Below are 20,181 nucleotides of genomic sequence, written 5' to 3' on the forward strand. Positions count from 1 at the left end.
AAACTGCAAATTACATCAAAATAACGTCAAAGACAATTCTGTAGATAGTTGGATGAATATGTTCAGTAAGAAAGACACTAAACGAAAAAAGATTTAATCTTTATTCAAAATTATAAAATGCTAAAACGTTATTTCCCATCAATTTTAATAAGAAAAGTGTATAATTTACCGTTGTATTTATTGACAAGTTCCTGTAGAACCTCTCTTGTCAGATTTCTTTTTTTATGATGGGTTATTTCTGCATTTAGTAAGACAGCTCGGACTCGATTATCCGGAGTGTCGAAAATGTTTTCACTCCGATTTTTTTCCTACAAATTTGCCTTTAACGAACGTAAAATAATTATTTCCTTTCGTTATGTTACTTGTATGATGCTGTGGCGTAACAAAAAATCTTTTCTGTGGAATTCTTGAGAAGCAAAAGAAATGGACACTAATTGGTTTCATTCAACTCGGACATGTCCTGAACATGCCAGAAAGGACAGAATTGGTAACAAATGTGCTGAAAGGGATGGTAAAGGTGAAATTTCAAAATGAATATCGAAAACAAACAGCAAAAAAATTATTCCGGGTAATCGAATCCCGGATAACCAAGTCACCGGATAATCGAGTCTCCAGATAGTCGAGTCCGTCCTGTGATAGAAAAATTCATAAAAAATTAAAATATTTAAAAATTTAGCGATTTTCACATTTATTTTCAATGTTTTTGTAATAACATTACTTTTTATACAAGATAGGAGAACAAAGAACAAAATAGAGCGAATTACATACCATTTATCTTTTTTATGAAAAATTATAAATTTCAGTTTCAACATTAACATCTGAAAATCGTTGCAAACAGTAAAAAAATGGTAAATGTACCTAGATTCGCAGAAAATAACGCGCAAAAAATGGCATCCTTTTTCTTCAATAAAGGATGTTTGGTTATTTTCCCAGAAAAAAAATAAATGATGACGCATGAGTGTTTTTGATTTCAATGAAACTTCGGGTTTGCTTTCGGCTAGAGAACACATGACTTCGCCACTGGTATTTGGACCATTTTAACGCAAACGGTATTCGTTCAAGATCATATAACTGGTGAAATTCTGGAAACATTTTCTCCCAAAAACTGTAAACTCTAATAAACTATTATTACAAAATGGAGCTAAAATTTGTTTTTGATTTTTTTGGAAAAGCATATTTTGAATATTTTTAAAATTCATATTTTTTCATGTAAATTGATGTAATTCAAATAAATATTCTATAAGTCTATAGAAATCATTTATAAGTCAATAGGAAACATTTTAGTAGAAACCAAAGCTCTAAAGAAACAATTTTTCAAAGATTCAACCTACTAAAACATATTCGCCGTTTTCAAAAATTAGCCTCAATCAATTTTTTTTTTAAGGGGGGAATTTGTTAGTAGCTTAAGTATTTATGATAAATATTAGTAAATAATGAGTGTGTGTGTTCAATCACAAATGGTGACTTCTCAACACTGTTAGAAATTTGTAATTTTAATTGTTAGGATTTGTTTGCTTTCGCAATTAGGACTTATCATTCGTAGGGATTTAAACCTACTTGTCAGAAAAGGGGAAGTAAACTTACAACTAACTTAATTGCTAACTTATTGGCTATAAAGAGAGCTTATCGTAGCAATTGAGGATTGCAACGATTTTTGTCGAAAATTGTTAATAATTTTATTTGACATTGCTTCTAATGGTTCAACACCAGTAAGTCTATGTAATTCGAGTGTACCACACCAAGAAGGACGCTTCAAAATCATTTTCAGAATTTTATTCTGAATCCTTTGGAGCGTTTTCTTCCTTGTTGAACAGCAACTTGACCAGATCGGTACAGCATAAAGCATTGCTGGTCTAAAAATTTGTTTGTAAATCAAAAGTTTGTTCTTTAAACAAAAATTAGAATTCCTGCTAATGAGAGATGCTAATGAGAGATGCTAATTTCGTCCGGGATTTTTACGGTGAATGCTATATAGTTTGACTTGCGCGGGATCTGGAACCTGGTGATTTATATTCAGTATTTTATTATCGACACTATCATGCATCAACTGTTGTTGGATAGACGTATTGAATGACACTCAAAGCACCAGTGCAATTAGAAAATAACGGCTTTCTATCACATTCCAGCACCAGCCCATCCCCAGGACATTGTGGCCCCGAGGTCGATCCAAGATCTTCCGGAGAAACTGCTGACGTCGGGAATTTCAATACCAGGTACGCGCAACTATTCACCTCTGCTTGCATTGATCGAGTTGACCTTCCAATAGAGCTCAGGGGCAGCTCAGCAACCGCAGTAACCTTATCAATAACGTCGTATTTCTACCACCATCAGCGACGTCTAGCGCTTTTGTTGTTGTTTTGTTACCCATGACTTTCGATTTCAGCACGACAGCAGCACCTTGACTTTTTTGATCAACTTTTTCTGCCGCGTAATTATCGTTATAAATCTTGATCACAGTAGCACTGACTGCCAGCAGCAGTAGTATCATCAGTGCGAGGACGTGCCCAAGATGGCTGCAGCAATAATACAGATGAAACATGGCTTTATTTCAGTACTGGAATAACAAAAAAAAAAAGAAACATACGATGAATGTAAGCTTCCCTTTTGTCGAGAATTCTGTGAACAATTGTTACCTACTCTCGACTCGACTGGTAATGCCAAGCGCTGTGTGCCATTGTTGTCTTTCATACGAGTTATTGATTACTTTTCTGGTTCACTTTTACTTTCTGTATGCTGTAATGAGATATGAGTGTGGATGACCCTGAGCGGACAAAATCCGCTTTAAAAACTTATTTTTTATAGGTCATATTTTCGTCTTGAGTGTTTTCAACAGTACTGATGAAAGTGCTTAGAAAACTAATCAATCTGCTCTAAACTAGTTAAATATGTTGGATAGACAATCTTTTCGTTATGTTTCTCGCACAATATTTATGTGAAATCAGAATAAAATTTTTGCGAATTAGAAGCGCTTAATAATTGATTAAGCTTCGAACTCATGAGTGTTAATCTTAGAATAATGATTAAGAAAATAATGATTAAGAAATGATTAAGAAAGGAACTCTTAAGAATAAAAACGAAATCAAGTGGTTTAGGATCATCTCTGGGTGCACAACACCCGAAAGATGGGTCGAGTGTTTGAAGAAAAGCTATGACAAATCTAGAGTTCGTACAAAACTTAGATTCCTGTCGTTCGGAATGTAGATCAGAATTGATTCACTGGTTAAACAGAGAGTTTTTTTTTGTGACAAATTGCACGATTTTTTACAGTGTTTATGCACTGATTCAAACTTCATCGGGAATTGAACCCGATTTAAGACTTAAGATGAACCTAATTTAAGACCTTAGTTAGTCTGTTTTCAAAATTTGATACAGTTAAGACTTCGCATGGTTTCGAATATCATAAAACTATTTTGCAAGATACAGGGTGTCACCGTGAAAGTGATACACTTTTTTACGCCATAAAATTAAGACAGGTGAATATTTCATCTCTGTTTTTTTATTATCATGGTAGAGAAGTTAAGCTACAGTTAAATAAGTTTATTTAAAATCTATCGCCTTTGCATTTGATTACAGCCCGCAAACGCTTTTCAAAATTATCATAAACCGCACGCACGACCTCGATCGGCGTTTCATCCCAGGTACCCCCAAATACTAAGGTCCAATGGATTCAAATCGGCATGTTATATTGTATTTGCGTTTCACTACTTCTGGCTTCGATTTTATGTTTAATTTAGTTCTCGGTTTGGTCACAAAGATGGAGCCGCGATACCATTTTTTTGCATGAATGCATGTTAATCATGAAATTTTATAAAACTGTAGAATACACAAAATTGGTATCTTCTACAGTTTGGAAAAACCTATGAGCTTTTGCTAAAACAAAACATATTTTTTACAATAACTCGTATATTTCCCAGTTATTCTTATAAAAAATTTGAGTTTTCTACAGAATTTCATAACATTTTACAGTTAACAACTTTGTCGAAAACTCTAGCATAAAAGACAAATAAAAAGCATCACAGTTACCACTCAAATTAGACATCCAAATTGAAACTCTAACTAAACCTACCAAGAAACTTTGTAAAGGACCGAAAAACGATTGATCCTGGGAGCACTAATAGAGTTTCTTTTCAATTTAATTTCTGGCCCAAAATGCATTCGCGATTACGAAGTTGAAAGAGATTTCAAAGGCTGTTCGCACCTAGGCGAACTCTCATATGCAATTGTCAAAATGTGTGTGATGACAAAAGCAAAAATATTTGGTATTGGTATCATCTTTAGTCTCATGCGAAAGCCAACCGACGCGCACGGTGTTGACTTGGTGTTATTTGTTGTTTATTCACCGCGCACGATGAAAAAGTTGAGTTGTTTGCGGGTTGCGAGATGATCCGGAAGACCGCTGCTGACCTGGATGTGTCCATCGGGATTGCCCATCATGTTGAAAGAGCTGAAGAGCGTATCCAGGCCGAGGTTTTGGACAAGGTTATGGCCCCGGTACTTCGGAACCTCTACGGGAAGGATCGTTACTTCTTTCAACAGGACGGCGCACCGACCCACACGGCAAATATCGTCCGGACCGCCGCGTGCGGATCTTTTGAGAAACGTCTCAAGCTCGTGAGGGGGGGTGGTGAGGGTCTCCCAACTAATATGTCGTAAAGGTTCTTAATACAAACATAATCTCAATAAAAATTGACTCAGAAAAGAATATCATTCATTTTCATTTTTGACATAGAACTACGTCTCTCAGGAAGCTCGGCTACATAGGAGTGTAAAATGTAAACGGGAAAAGATGTCCTATTTCAAATGTTTATAAGTCAGTTAGTTTTAATAGATTTCCTTCGTTCTTGCGGCAATCGATTGGAAAATCATCAGTGTATCACTCAAATGCAGAAAATTGTAATTTGGTGACTTGAACTATCGTACTTTAGAGAATTGCCAAGCCACAGAAATCCAGATTTCGACCTTTGATTGGTCGCTTTATGCTTGCATTGTCAAGTACGGTCGACAAAATTATATACCTAGTAAATCAGGAATACACTCAAACTAATCAGTTTACTAGTGGATGGCCACTAGGACGGCCCTAACTAAGCAGCAGCGAAAAGCAGCACTAGCGATAGCGAGTACCAGCAGCAGCTGCTGCTGCGGGTATGAGCAGCGATAATGGAAGTAGCGTGAGCGGTGGATGCGGCGGCACTACTGCCTCTAGTAAAAAGCTGCCTTTGTGCGGTAGCGGCAGCATCAGCGGTAGGTGCGTTGGCCAACACTTCCTCAAATGAAAAACTTTGCCGTGTTTTGGTAGCAAAAAACGGGCATGGCAATCAAAATCTGTCGGCCGTCAAATTTTCTGCGTGAAAACATATTTCCACTGTGTTTGAAAAGAATGCTCGATTCCCACAGTCAGGGATAGCACAGATAAGCAAACAGAACCATATCGGATGTTGAATTGAACAATAGATTATCCTTTTGAGGACAAAATAAATACTTAATTTAATAAGGTAATATTATTTCATTCATTATTTAACAATTAGCATTTACCAATAATGGCAACGGCAATGACAGATTTTCTTTGTCGACTTTCGACTAAAATCATTTTATTATCGAATGATGGGATGAACGGCCCCTCCAGTGAACTCTGCCTGACATCTAAACGATCTTATGTAGTTCTACGTCAACTTTGTGGTCGTGGTTTTGCATACTACCCATCTGTTAACAAACATATTTTCAGAGTGTATTCGAACTTATTGAAGACCCTGTAAGTGCTGTGAGCATTCTACTTCTCTTTAATAGCAAATGCTGTTTTCCTCGGAATAATATTGGTGTAATGTTTAAATTCTGCTGTTTTGAATAATTAGAAGAGAGTCAGCGGATCGTTTCGAACAGGATAAGGAACATTTCTCGCGTAATTTTTCAAAAGGACCTATCTAACATTGAGCGACCTCTTTGTTTACTTTCTTTTTGATCAATAACTATGTTATATTTTCCATATTTCATAACACTCAATGCATAGAAAGTATAACAGTATAACAATCTCTCGATTAAGGGAAAGAAAATTTGGAAAATATTTATAATGAATACGTAATTAACGAAACAAAGTGGGAGAGGAGAGAATCTCTCATTGTTACTTAGATCCTTTTGAAAAATTACGCTAGATTTTATTTTTAAAGTCTTTACTTTTGTTTGTTTTAACACATAAAAATATCGACAAATTAGGTACTTTTGCAACGCCGTTCGTCGTCTGCTGACGAGTAAGCCAATAGAGCTGCCCATGAAAAAGATAGGCAGATATAAATTTGTGTCCGATTGATTACCAAAAGTTGTAACTAACAACTCCTTTTAACAGTTTCCCTTGATGAAGGCACTAACAAGTGCAGAAACGTTGGGACTAATAAAAATAACTTCGTTCTAAATTCTGAGATTAATGACTGCATATGGAGGTTTTTAGGAGCAAGTAATATTCCTGTGATAGATTGGCATCCCTTCATACTCTGGAAGGGAGGGGCCCATACAAATGAAACACAAATTTCTGCATAACTCGAGAACTTGTCAAACAAATGAAACCAAATTCGGCAAGAAGTTTTTTGGAGCAATATATATTTCTATGATAGTTCGATACCCCTTCCTCTTCTGGAAGGGAGGGCTCTCATACAAACTAAACACAAATTCCTGCAATGTTCAAGAACTAAGTAAAAAACCTAAATTAATCCACCTAGCGGTGAGACCCAACCTTTCTCATTCGAACTTATTATTTGTTAAAAAAGATTTACACCAACACTTAAAAATTACACCTTGATAATTTCTGCTGGATTTGTTATTCATTGTAAACAACAAATTTTTGGTAGCCAACAGCACAACTATAACAAACATTCAAAATATAACATACACACACATATGAGTATACATTAACACATATATATGCAAATAACATTAAATTCTTTCAAATATATGATGCGATTTTGTTTTTGATCGTGGTATAATCGATTTGTATTCATATACTACGTATAAATATTTAAATTGTTTATGTCAACTTTAGTCAGTAGATTTCAAATAATTTATCATTAAATGTTGTTCTTTATACATTAAACCATTCAAGGTTATATCAGTGAAAATGAAATTCTTTAACGCAGTTGGTATTACTGATTGTTTCTAAGGGGCGTCCAATAAATGGGAAAATACAAATCAATATGGGTTCTTGAAACCTGGATTATACCCAGTGGCCAGAATCCGACCTCACACCCCATTTTAAATCCAGATGACCACTTCTGGTTACCTGATAATCATAAAATCATAAAATCCATCATAAAATTGCCGTACTGCCTGATCTGGGTATTTCGATGGCGAAGATGACGACAGTTCCCGATCAACAGCCTAAAGTGACAAACATCATCCAATACGATCTCGGGTAGCGGTATAATACCTCGAGGCCAGAAATCATCTTCAGACGACATTTTAAATTTCTGGGTAGTAGCTTCCGGTTTCTGGAGACCAGTCTAAAAGGGACAAACATTACCCAATGTGAGTTTTTCAGTACCCGGGATGATGCTCAGTGGCCAGGAATCAACTCCATACTTTATTTTGAAATCCGAATTTGTGACTTCTTACAAACCTTACAAACAAACACATTTAGTAGCCTTGAAAAAGGCCGATTGCTGCAATTGCAATTTTCATTCAATTATTGCATAAAAGCTTCATGGTCAGATATACCCGCTGCAACTACTACACTTTCCGTAGTTATGCCACAGTTGTGGCCGCTATACGCTGCCATTGGTATCCGCTGCCCCTACATCAGCCGGCCCAGCTGCTAACGATACTGAGATCCGCTGCAACTAGTGCGCTACCCATTGCTATGCCACAGCTGTGGCCACTGCACTGCTACTGCTGCTGCTAAGGGATGACTGCTGTTGTCGCTGTCTAGAAGTATTATGAGCGGCTTCGGCTGAAACAGGCTCTTATATAGGCCAAATAACATATTTTAAATTGCAAGGTATATGATTCTTTCGACCGTGCTTGGGAAGCAATCATATAACTACCAATCAGAGGTCGAATTTTTCGTTTTGACAAGGCTTGACTGTTTCCAATAGTACAATAGTTTGAATAATAAAATTATCTTATCTCCATTTGGGAATCTGCAATAACGAAGGAACTTCATCGAATACTAACCGATTTATTAGCAATTGAAATTGGACATATTTCCACTTTTTTCGGTTTTAGATTTTCATTTCACATCCCTATGTAGCCGAACTTCCTGAGAGAAGTATTCTACTTCAAAAACTTTTACGGTAGAAACAGCAGAATTCTGGAGAACTTTGTGATAAGGTTGTGTGTCTAAAGGTAAACAAAACGAGTGAGAGTTGATTTACGCTTGTAAAGTACTAGGGATATAACTCTCACTCGTTTTGTTTACGTTTAGACATACGACCTCAAGGTGAAACGGGATTGTGGCCTTTTCCTATACAATTTTGAGGTTAGAGTTCTTTTTACTTTTATAGTTTGAGCGTAAAAAATTCGGCTTCCACTAAATAAATAGCACTCAAATTGCTACTTCAGGCATGCAACAGTTGTGAAAACAATTGATCAAAGTTTCATGTACGTAGTCTTCATAAATCAAGAAAAAATTAGATTGCAAAATTCGAGTTGATCGCGACCACGTCCCGATTCACCTTAACACAAAGTAGTCGAGAGCTGTTGTCTGCTCAATTATGCCTACAAGCTTTCATGCAAGCTTTTATGTGGGAGCTTTTGAACCCCGTTCTCTACCACTTGACATTTCTTTTGTTTGTTACTTCATACAATTTTGAAAATAACAAAAAGATCACTCTTCAATTGCCTATGCCAATGGCTGTGCACTTAAGCAATCCTTTTTACACCACTATAATTAGTTCTATTTACGAGCTAAATAAGGAATGATTGTGTAATGCACGATAAGCAGTGTTGCCATTTTTTATTCAAATATTACATAGTTGATTACTTAAAACCCATAATTGAAAAACTGCAAATTACATCAAAATAACGTCAAAGACAATTCTGTAGATAGTTGGATGAATATGTTCAGTAAGAAAGACACTAAACGAAAAAAGATTTAATCTTTATTCAAAATTATAAAATGCTAAAACGTTATTTCCCATCAATTTTAATAAGAAAAGTGTATAATTTACCGTTGTATTTATTGACAAGTTCCTGTAGAACCTCTCTTGTCAGATTTCTTTTTTTATGATGGGTTATTTCTGCATTTAGTAAGACAGCTCGGACTCGATTATCCGGAGTGTCGAAAATGTTTTCACTCCGATTTTTTTCCTACAAATTTGCCTTTAACGAACGTAAAATAATTATTTCCTTTCGTTATGTTACTTGTATGATGCTGTGGCGTAACAAAAAATCTTTTCTGTGGAATTCTTGAGAAGCAAAAGAAATGGACACTAATTGGTTTCATTCAACTCGGACATGTCCTGAACATGCCAGAAAGGACAGAATTGGTAACAAATGTGCTGAAAGGGATGGTAAAGGTGAAATTTCAAAATGAATATCGAAAACAAACAGCAAAAAAATTATTCCGGGTAATCGAATCCCGGATAACCAAGTCACCGGATAATCGAGTCTCCAGATAGTCGAGTCCGTCCTGTGATAGAAAAATTCATAAAAAATTAAAATATTTAAAAATTTAGCGATTTTCACATTTATTTTCAATGTTTTTGTAATAACATTACTTTTTATACAAGATAGGAGAACAAAGAACAAAATAGAGCGAATTACATACCATTTATCTTTTTTATGAAAAATTATAAATTTCAGTTTCAACATTAACATCTGAAAATCGTTGCAAACAGTAAAAAAATGGTAAATGTACCTAGATTCGCAGAAAATAACGCGCAAAAAATGGCATCCTTTTTCTTCAATAAAGGATGTTTGGTTATTTTCCCAGAAAAAAAATAAATGATGACGCATGAGTGTTTTTGATTTCAATGAAACTTCGGGTTTGCTTTCGGCTAGAGAACACATGACTTCGCCACTGGTATTTGGACCATTTTAACGCAAACGGTATTCGTTCAAGATCATATAACTGGTGAAATTCTGGAAACATTTTCTCCCAAAAACTGTAAACTCTAATAAACTATTATTACAAAATGGAGCTAAAATTTGTTTTTGATTTTTTTGGAAAAGCATATTTTGAATATTTTTAAAATTCATATTTTTTCATGTAAATTGATGTAATTCAAATAAATATTCTATAAGTCTATAGAAATCATTTATAAGTCAATAGGAAACATTTTAGTAGAAACCAAAGCTCTAAAGAAACAATTTTTCAAAGATTCAACCTACTAAAACATATTCGCCGTTTTCAAAAATTAGCCTCAATCAATTTTTTTTTTAAGGGGGGAATTTGTTAGTAGCTTAAGTATTTATGATAAATATTAGTAAATAATGAGTGTGTGTGTTCAATCACAAATGGTGACTTCTCAACACTGTTAGAAATTTGTAATTTTAATTGTTAGGATTTGTTTGCTTTCGCAATTAGGACTTATCATTCGTAGGGATTTAAACCTACTTGTCAGAAAAGGGGAAGTAAACTTACAACTAACTTAATTGCTAACTTATTGGCTATAAAGAGAGCTTATCGTAGCAATTGAGGATTGCAACGATTTTTGTCGAAAATTGTTAATAATTTTATTTGACATTGCTTCTAATGGTTCAACACCAGTAAGTCTATGTAATTCGAGTGTACCACACCAAGAAGGACGCTTCAAAATCATTTTCAGAATTTTATTCTGAATCCTTTGGAGCGTTTTCTTCCTTGTTGAACAGCAACTTGACCAGATCGGTACAGCATAAAGCATTGCTGGTCTAAAAATTTGTTTGTAAATCAAAAGTTTGTTCTTTAAACAAAAATTAGAATTCCTGCTAATGAGAGGATATAAACATCTCGTATATTTGATGCACTTGGCTTGTATACTCTCAATGTGCTCTTTGAAAATAAGTTTTTTATCATAAATTAGTCCCAAGTACTTAACCTTTTCAGACTTAAAATAACCCCATTCATCTTGACAACGTGATTATTGTTTGGCTTGAGGAAAGAAGCCCTAGGCTTATGCGGAAAAATTATCATTTGAGTTTTAGAAGCATTTCACTTTTGCAAGTAGGAAGAAAAAATATCTAAACTTTTCTGCATCGACTGCATATGACACGAAGACTTTTTCCTTTTACGGAAATGCTTGTGTCATCGCAGAACAATGACTTTGTGCATCCTGGAGGCAAATCAGGAAGATCTAAAGTGAACATGTTGTACAGGACTGGACCCAAAACTGAACCTTGAGATACACCTGGTCTGACAGGAAATCTATCAGATTTTGAATTCTGATAGACAACTTGCAGAGTTCGATCAGTAAGATAATTTTCTAAAATTTTGATTAAGAAAATTGGAAAATTAAAAGTTTGCAATTTCGCAATCAAACCTTTATGCCAAACATTATCGAATGCTTTTTCTATGTCTAAAAGAGCAGCTCCAGTGGAATAACCTTCACATTTGTTAGCTCGTATCATATTAGTAGCTCGTATCATATTAATAACTTAGTAAACATCATTCTGTTAAGAATAATTCTCTCAAACAGTTTACTTATTTAAGAAAGCAAACTGATTGGTCGATAACTTGAAACTTCAGCTGGGTTCTTATCCGGTTTTAAAATTAAAATTTTTGCATTTTTCCATAATTTGGGAAAATATGCAATTTTGAAGCAGCAATTGAAAATTTTCACTAAAAATTCCATTGTGCTCTCAGGGAGATGTTTGATTAGTATATTGAAGATTTCATCGTTCCAGGTGCTTTCATATTTTTGAAATTTTTAATAATTGATTTAATTTCATTCAAGTTAGTTTCAATTATTTCTGCAGGTAAAAAATTCTGGGAAGAAATTAAATCAAATTGACGTGTGACTTCGTTTTCAATTGGACGCACAAAATTCAAATTTGAGTTATGAACACTCTCAAACTGCTGAGGAAGTCTTTGAGCCTTTTGTTCATTGGATATAGGAAAACGTTCACCATCTTTTAAAACTGGAATAGGCTTTGAAGGTTTCTTAAGAATCTTCGACAGCTTCCAAAAAGGTTTTGAATATGGTTTCAACTTTTCAACTTTAGTCTTAAAATTTTGATTTCTCAGAAGAGTAAATCTATGTTTAATCTCTTTCTGTAAATCTTTAAAAATAGTTTTAAAAACAGGGTCACGATAACTTTGATATTGACGTCTGCGGACATCTTTCAAACGAATTAGAAGTTGAAGATTTTTTTCAATTATTGGTGAATCAAATTTCACTTAAGCCTTTGGGACAGAATAATTCCTGGCATCAACAATTGCACATTTTAATGCTTCCAAAGCGGAATCAATATTCACTTTGTTTTGCAAATCAAGCTCATTATTGATATTTCTCTCAATATGAGTTTTGTATCTTTCCCAATTAGCCTTGTTATAATTAAAAACAGAGCTCATAGGGTTGAAAACTGATTCATGTGATAAAGAAAAAGTTATTGGAAGATGGTCAGAATCAAAGTCAGCATGTGTGATCAAATCACTACATACATGACTTTGATCTGTTAGCACCAAATAAATTGTTGAAGGGTTTCTTACAGAAGAAAAGCATGTAGGACTATTCGGAGACAAAATAGGATAGTATCCTGAAGAACAATCATTGAATAAAATTTTGCCATTGGAATTACTTTGAGAATTATTCCATGAACGATGTTTAGCGTCAAAATCGCCGATTTTAAAAAAATTCAAACGATTTCTGGTGAGTTTTTGTAAATCACCTTTAAAATAATTTTTGTGCTCGCGTGTGCATTGAAATAGTAAATATGCTGCGACAATAAATAAAATCCCAAGTTCAGTTTGAACTTCAATTCCCAAAGTTTCAACAACTTTCGTCTCAAGATGGGGAAGAGCACGATGTTTGATTCGGCGATGAATAACAATTGCAACTCCACCGCCGGAACCCTGAATCCTATCATATCTATGAACCACGTAATTGGGATCATATTTTAATTTTATGTTAGGCTTCAAAAACGTTTCAGTAATAATTGCAATATGCACATTATTTACTGTTAAAAAATTAAAAAGCTCATTCTCATTGGCCTTCAATGAGCGAGCATTCCAATTTAAAATTTTGATCGGTTTATTTAAAATCATTGCTAAATTTTAAATTAGAAACAATTTTATTTGTGAAATTGGTACCTATTTGGATGGCTTCAAACATTGATTTTGCCTGCAACATGGCGTTCATAAGATCGAACATTGCTTGTTGCAGAAAAGAAAGTTTACCTGCCGTAATAGGCCCCAGGCAGTTGACATTAGAAAAAATATTTTCGGTAGTAATATTAGCTGGGGTAATAGGTGTACAATTATTTTCTAGCGTGTTTTGCTTACCCATATTAACGGTCATTTTCGAACTACCTGTAACCTGTGCATATGTTAAATGGGTATGCAAAGAAGTGGGTAAACTATGCGTCACTGGTACGCTTGGAGAATTTTGTTTTGAAGTTGGTTTTAATTGAGAAATTGAATTTTGTTTACCTTGCCTTGCCTTAACAATTGCTAAACGGACTGGGCATTGATAAAAATTTGACATATGGTTGCCGTTATAATTCGCACAGCGAAAATTTCTACTCTCTTTCACAGGACATGTGTCCTTTTTGTGAGAAGAGTCTCCACAATTAAGACATTTTTGGTCCATGTTACAGAATTTGGAAGCATGGCCATAACGTTGGCAACTACGGCATTGGGTGATATGCTTTTCACCTCCGCCATACTTCTATAAATTTCCCACTTTACACGCACATTATACAAAGCATGTGCTTATTCAAAAAATTTTAAGTTGTTAACCTCATTGCGGTTAATATGAATTAAATAATTAACAAGGGAATTTCCAGCTCTCAGACTGCTCGTCGGAGAACTGCCTCGTTATTTTTGTTTCATTAGAATTACTTGGGTAGGGGCTATGCCAAGTAATTCTATGTTAAGCGTTGTTTGACCAATAAATAGTTAATGGGTTCAATGATGGCAATTTCGGTCACGGGTTACTTTGAAACACGTTTTATTATGTCAAAGCCGACGTTTCAAGGATATATTTCCTCGTCCTCAGGGCAACTACGATTAACAGTTTACAATTTACATAGATTAGTCACACGAATTAAGTTATTACATACACAACTCACAAACAAAACAAACAAGTTCTCGTCAAAATATGGTGCATTGGTGTTAAATTGCTGTTGGTTAACTACACTACACTGTGGATGTCAAATATGTAAAATAAATATTGGTTTGTGACTTTCAAAATTTAAAAATGCAAACGGATGAGCTATCACACAGTATCTCCCAACACACATCACACACGATTAAAGCCGTCGGGAAATGTTGCGTCAAAACGGAGAGGAATAATGTTGCAAGACAGAGATAGAGAGTGCTAGAGACTGTAGTAGGTAGTTTGCATCAACATGTGAGAGATCGCAGCGTGCCGGAGTAAGCGATGCTTAAGTTGTTCGTTTCCGTTCTATAATTTATTGCGGATCTGTCACATGCGATGTAGCACATTTCTAACACCTGTAATGCTTGAATCCTGTCATCCGAAGTTACAATAGAATCTTTATACTGTTCGTAGCGTTTCATGAGAGAGCGGTGCGCGGCAAGACGGTTCTTCAGTTGCTGTGTAGTCATACCAATGTATGAGCTATCGCAGTCTGCACACGGGATACGGTATATTACGTTTCTTTTTGAAAGATGCGAAGAAGAGTCTTTGAGTTTCGTGAAAAGTAGTCTGTTGGTTTTGACGCATTTGAAGCTCAGACTGATGTTTTCATGTTTTTTTTGCCTTTCTCCTAGAAAGGTATAGCAATCACTTGCAAAACCGAAAGTATAAAAGTGCTCCAAAGGGCCGAATGGCATATATCACTCGACTCAGCTCGACGAGCTGAGCATTTTCTGTATGTGTGTGTGTATGTGTGTGTGTATGTGCAGATTTTTATTCTCACTCACTTTTCTCAGAGATGGCTGGACCGATTTTCATGAAATTAATTGCAAATAAAAGGTCTTGTTGCCCCATAAGACTCTATTGAATTTTACTGTAATCGGATTTTTAGTTCAGAGGTTATGTTAAAAAATGTGAAAATCATGAAACATCAATATCTCAGAAACTACACAACCGATTTGAACAAAATTGGTCTCAAAAGAACGCGCTACCTAGAAAACCCTCAAGTTTTGAATTTCATAAAGATTGACCTTGTGGTTCAGAAGTCATTAAAAGAAACGTGTTCTGAAGACTGTTTAATCTCACTCATGTTTCTCAGAGATGGCTGTACCGATTTTCATAAAATCAGTGTCAAATGGAAGGTCTTGTTGCCCCATAAGACCCCATTGATTTTTTTTGCAATCGGACTATTACTTTGCCTGTTATGTTTAAAAGTGTGAAATCCAGCTATGCAAAGGAACATATTCCGAAGACTACTTGGACTCACTCACTTTTCTCAGAGATGGCTGACCCGATTTCCACAAAATTAGTGTCAAATGAATGGTCTAGCTGCCTCAGAATACCCTATTGAATTTTACTGTAATCGAACTGTAACTTCATTTGTAATGTGTCGACTTGTGAAAATCACGAAACTTCATTATCTCAGAAACTACACAACCGATTTGATTATTATAATCAGATGAGCGGGCTAGTTAAGGGTTAATTGATGAATTATGATTGAACACGTGGTTTCAAAGTTTGGCTGCCCTACACGTTCCCATTTCATTTGATTATAATCGAACTTAAGCAACCGTTATTTTTTTTTTTTTTTTGTTCATCTATAATTTATTTGACACGGCACAAATACAATTTAATGTTTAACAGCGCCAATTATATCTGGTAGCTTACTTTCTAAAGTATCTTAATAACTAAGAGCAAATTTTTTATCCTCGCTGCCGACTACGAGCTGAAACTAAATCTAACTTCAAGCTATAATATTTTGCATTAAAAGCACTGGTTTACTGTATGATGGTTTTCATTGCCATAGGTAAGCAGCATATTGAATTTGTTCCGCTGCTGGGCCAAGATATTATGGACTGGCATATTGGGTTGTCTCCCTCGGGCCTTGAGAGTATCGTGCGGGTTTGATCGCTGTTTCCGGATCCGGGGTCTTAACGTGTTCTTGTCGTTAGGTTGGATGTAGGCGGAAGGGGATAGGACTGAACTGGGGCGTGGATGGATTTCAGGAAAACGTATATAAGGGACATGTAGGATAGGTCACGGCTCGCCAAGACATCACGAACAGGAACAGCCGACTGCCTACCTTCGGCCTGCAGGGAAGCTATTAATTTAGACCTGGCGTCACGGTGTACAGGGCATGACCAAACAACGTGCTCTATGTCGTGATAACCTTCACCACAGGCACAGATACCACTCTCTCCGAGCCCAACACGACGGAGATGCGCGTCAAATCTATAGTGATTGGACATAAGCCGGGACATCACGCAAATGAAATCCCGACCTACATCCAACCCCTTGAACCACGGGTTCGTCGACACCTTGGGGATTATGGAATGTAACCACCTTCCCAGTTCCCCTCTGGACCAAGCATTTTGCAAACTGATGATCGTATTCTGACGTACAAATGAGAAAAATTTATTGAAGGCAATTGGTCTTTCATAAATTCCACCGTTTGTTGCGCCCACCTTAGCCAAAGAGTCCGCTTTCTCATTGCCCGGTATCGAGCAGTGAGAAGGGACCCACGCTAAGGTAATCTGATACGATTTTTCGGATAAAGCACTCAGATGTTCCCGTATTTTCCCCAGGAAATACGGAGAGTGCTTAACATCTTTCATCGATCGGAGAGCCTCAATGGAACTGAGACTGTCCGTAAAGATGAAATAATAGTCCGTGGGCATTTTTTCGATAATCCCTAGGGTGTACTGAATTGCAGCCAATTCTGCGACGTAAACAGAAGCAGGATTATCGAGCTTATGGGAGACGGTTAAATTGTTATTGAAAATACCGAAGCCAGTGGACCCATCAAAAATTGATCCGTCAGTGTAGAACATATTGTCGCAGTTGATGTTTCGATATTTATTGGAAAAAGTTTTGGGGATCTGCTGCACGCGTAAATGATCCGGGATTCCACGAGTTTCTTCTATCATGGATGTATCGAAAAACACAGTAGAATCCGAAGTATTTGATAAGTTGACACGATTTGGAATATTCGAAGAAGGGTTAATATTTTGGGACATGTGATTGAAATACAATGTCATAAAACGGGTTTGAGAATTAAGTTCGATTAACCTTTCAAAATTTTCACTCACAGGACGGTTCAAGACCTCACATTTGATAAGAATGCGAGAAGATAGGCTCCAGAAACGGTTTTTCAATGGTACACGCAAAAGTTGGATGGTGCGAAACCAGTACAAAATTGTGCGTTTTTAGCGCAATTGTTGATGTAATTTGGAACCAGTACAATGATTGCGTGTTTGGCATAACGCAATTAATGCTCTAGCGTTTCTTAAATGTATTTAGCAGCATTGCAAAGCGAGCGAGAAGCAAAACCATTCTCCTCCTTTCTGCTTGAGGACGAGACATATGCTACGCTTTTCAAGTTTTTTGCACACACGCTTTCGAGATTCTTTTTCTTCTTCTTGCATTCCTCTGAATAGCAGCAAGCACGCACCGACAGTATGAGTGAGAGACTAACAACACTGGTATCGAGTATGTACAGCACGGGTGTCTCGCTCATTTCGTGAAACAACGAGATATTGCCCTGCGCGTCGCAATCCGAACCGAAAGAGAAGCGAAAGAGCAACCTGCAAATTGTATGTGACGTGTCTATAGTCTTGTCGCACATACACGGAAATTCTACGAGCGAGAGAGAAATTTCTCACGTCGCTTGAGAAAAAAGCGCGTGCAGTCACTAATACACACGACGTGAGAAATAAATGTCGGTGTATGATACATATTCTTATTTCATTCTATGTCAATGTATTCGCAGTACAACTGTTGCGTTATGCATTTCACACATTTATTGTGCGATTTCTTTGCAACATTTGGGCGAATCGGGAAGACACAATGATTGTACAGGACTTCAACTTTTGCGTGTAGTACTCCAGCTAAGACCTCCAAACTCATCGTATGGGTCGACTGCATGCAACCCAAGGCGATACGCAAACAACGATATTGTTATCGCTCCAGTTTGATCAGATGTGTGTTTGCTGCGGAGCGGAAGCAGAAACACCCGTATTCAATAACAGACAATATCGTTGTTTGGTAAAACCTTATAAGGTCTCCTGGATGGGCTCCCCACCATTGTCCGGTTATTGTACGAAGAAAATTCACTCTTTGTTGACATTTTTTCAACAGATACCTCACGTGACAACCCCAGGTGCCTTTAGAGTCGAACCAGACACCAAGATATTTGTGTACCAAAACCTGAGAAATCGTTTTACCCATTAATTGTGTTTGGAGCTGAGCAGGTTCATGCTTCCTAGAAAAAAATACTATCTTAGTCTTCTCCGGAAAGAATTCGATACCTAGCTGTAAAGCCCAAGCAGACAAATTGTCCAAGGTATCTTGCAATGGTCCTTGCAAATCGGCAGCTTTGGCTCCTGTAACAGTGATTACACTGTCGTCTGCAAGTTGTCTTATCGTGCATGAATTTGCCAGACATTCGTCGATGTCATTTACATAAAAGTTGTAAAGAAGGGGGCTTAAACATGAGCCCTGGGGAAGACCCATGTAGCTAATGCGAAAAGTTGCCAAATCGCCGTGCGTAAAATGCATGTGCTCTTCGGACAACAAATTGTGTAAAAAATTGTTTAGAATTGGAGAAAATCCTTGTCGGTGAAGTTTTCCCGGAAGAATGTCAATAGAAACGGAATCAAAAGCCCCCTTAATGTCCAAGAACGGAGAACCATTTGTTCTTTGCGAGCATACGCCAGCTGAATATCTGTTGAAAGCAACGCAAGACAATCATTCGTCCCTTTGGCACGGCGGAAGCCAAATTGAGTTTCTGATAGTAGACCATTTGATTCGACCCAATGGTCTAAACGACGGAGTATCATTTTTTCCATCAATTTCCGGATACAGGATAGCATTGCAATCGGCCTATAAGAGTTGTGATCAGAAGCTGGTTTACCTGGTTATTGGATGGCGATCACCTTCACTTGCCTCCAATCCTGCGGAACAATGTTTTGCTCCAGGAACTTATTGAACAAGTTCAACAAGCGCCTCTTGGCATTGCCGGGTAGATTCTTCAACAAGTTGAATTTGATTCTATCTAACCCAGGCGCGTTATTGTTACAGGAAAGGAGGGCAACTGAAAATTCTGCCATCGTAAAAGGCGATTCTATCGCGTCGTGACCCGGAGACGTATCGCGAACAAAGTTTTGCTCAGGAACAGAGTCCGGACATACTTTCCTGGCAAAATCAAATATCCACCGACTTGAAGACTCCTCGCTTTCGTTGACCGTTACGCGATTCCGCATTCTTCGGGCTGTGTTCCAAAGAGTGCTCATCGATGTCTCCCTCGATGTCTCGTTCACGAACCGACGCCAATATCCGCGTTTCTTTGCTTTAGCCAGGCTTTAAAGCTTGGTATTAAGCTCCGAATACCGTATATAGTCGTCGGGTATACCTCCCTTCTGGAAGGCCAAAAACGCGTCGGATCTTTGCGTGTAGACATCGGAGCACTCTTTGTCCCACCACGGAATTGGAGGCCGCTCTTTGATCGTTACGCCGGGATATTTCTTCGTTTGGGCTAGCAACGCGGCGTCGAGGATTAAGCCCGCGAGGAGGTTGTATTCTTCAAGTGGTGGATGATGTTGAATCGACTCGACCGCTTCTGAAATCATTTCCTCGTATAACTTGCAATCGACATTCCGTGTGAGGTCATACGGAATGTCAATTGGTCGCATGCGGGTTGACCCGTTAGTAATTGAAATAAGAATAGGCAAATGGTCGCTACCGTGGGGATCGAGGATTACCTTCCATGTGCAATCCAACCGTAGCGACGTCGAACATAAGGATAGATCCAAAGCGCTTGGGCGCGCTGGAGGTTTCGGGATACGTGTCATTTCGCCGTTGTTTAAAATAGTCATGTCGAAGTCATCGTAAAGGTTATAGATTAAAGAGCGGTTATCATTGTAGGGGGAACCCCAAGCCACACCATGAGAGTTGAAGTCTCCCA

General features: G+C 37.1%; 1 protein-coding gene across 4 annotated transcripts in view; it reads left to right on the forward strand.

The window, feature by feature from the left end:
* LOC129724944 (uncharacterized) overlaps positions 1-20,181 on the forward strand; it is a 1,074,712-nt gene that overhangs the window by 992,918 nt on the left and 61,613 nt on the right. For all 4 annotated transcript variants that reach the window (XM_055680233.1, XM_055680234.1, XM_055680235.1 and 1 more), the window contains one exon: positions 2,127-2,213. In XM_055680233.1, coding sequence (XP_055536208.1) covers positions 2,127-2,213 — 87 coding nt within the window. The remainder of the gene's footprint in view (positions 1-2,126; positions 2,214-20,181) is intronic.

The sequence above is a fragment of the Wyeomyia smithii genome, chromosome 2 (assembly GCF_029784165.1).
Source record: "Wyeomyia smithii strain HCP4-BCI-WySm-NY-G18 chromosome 2, ASM2978416v1, whole genome shotgun sequence".
NCBI lineage: Eukaryota > Metazoa > Arthropoda > Insecta > Diptera > Culicidae > Wyeomyia > Wyeomyia smithii.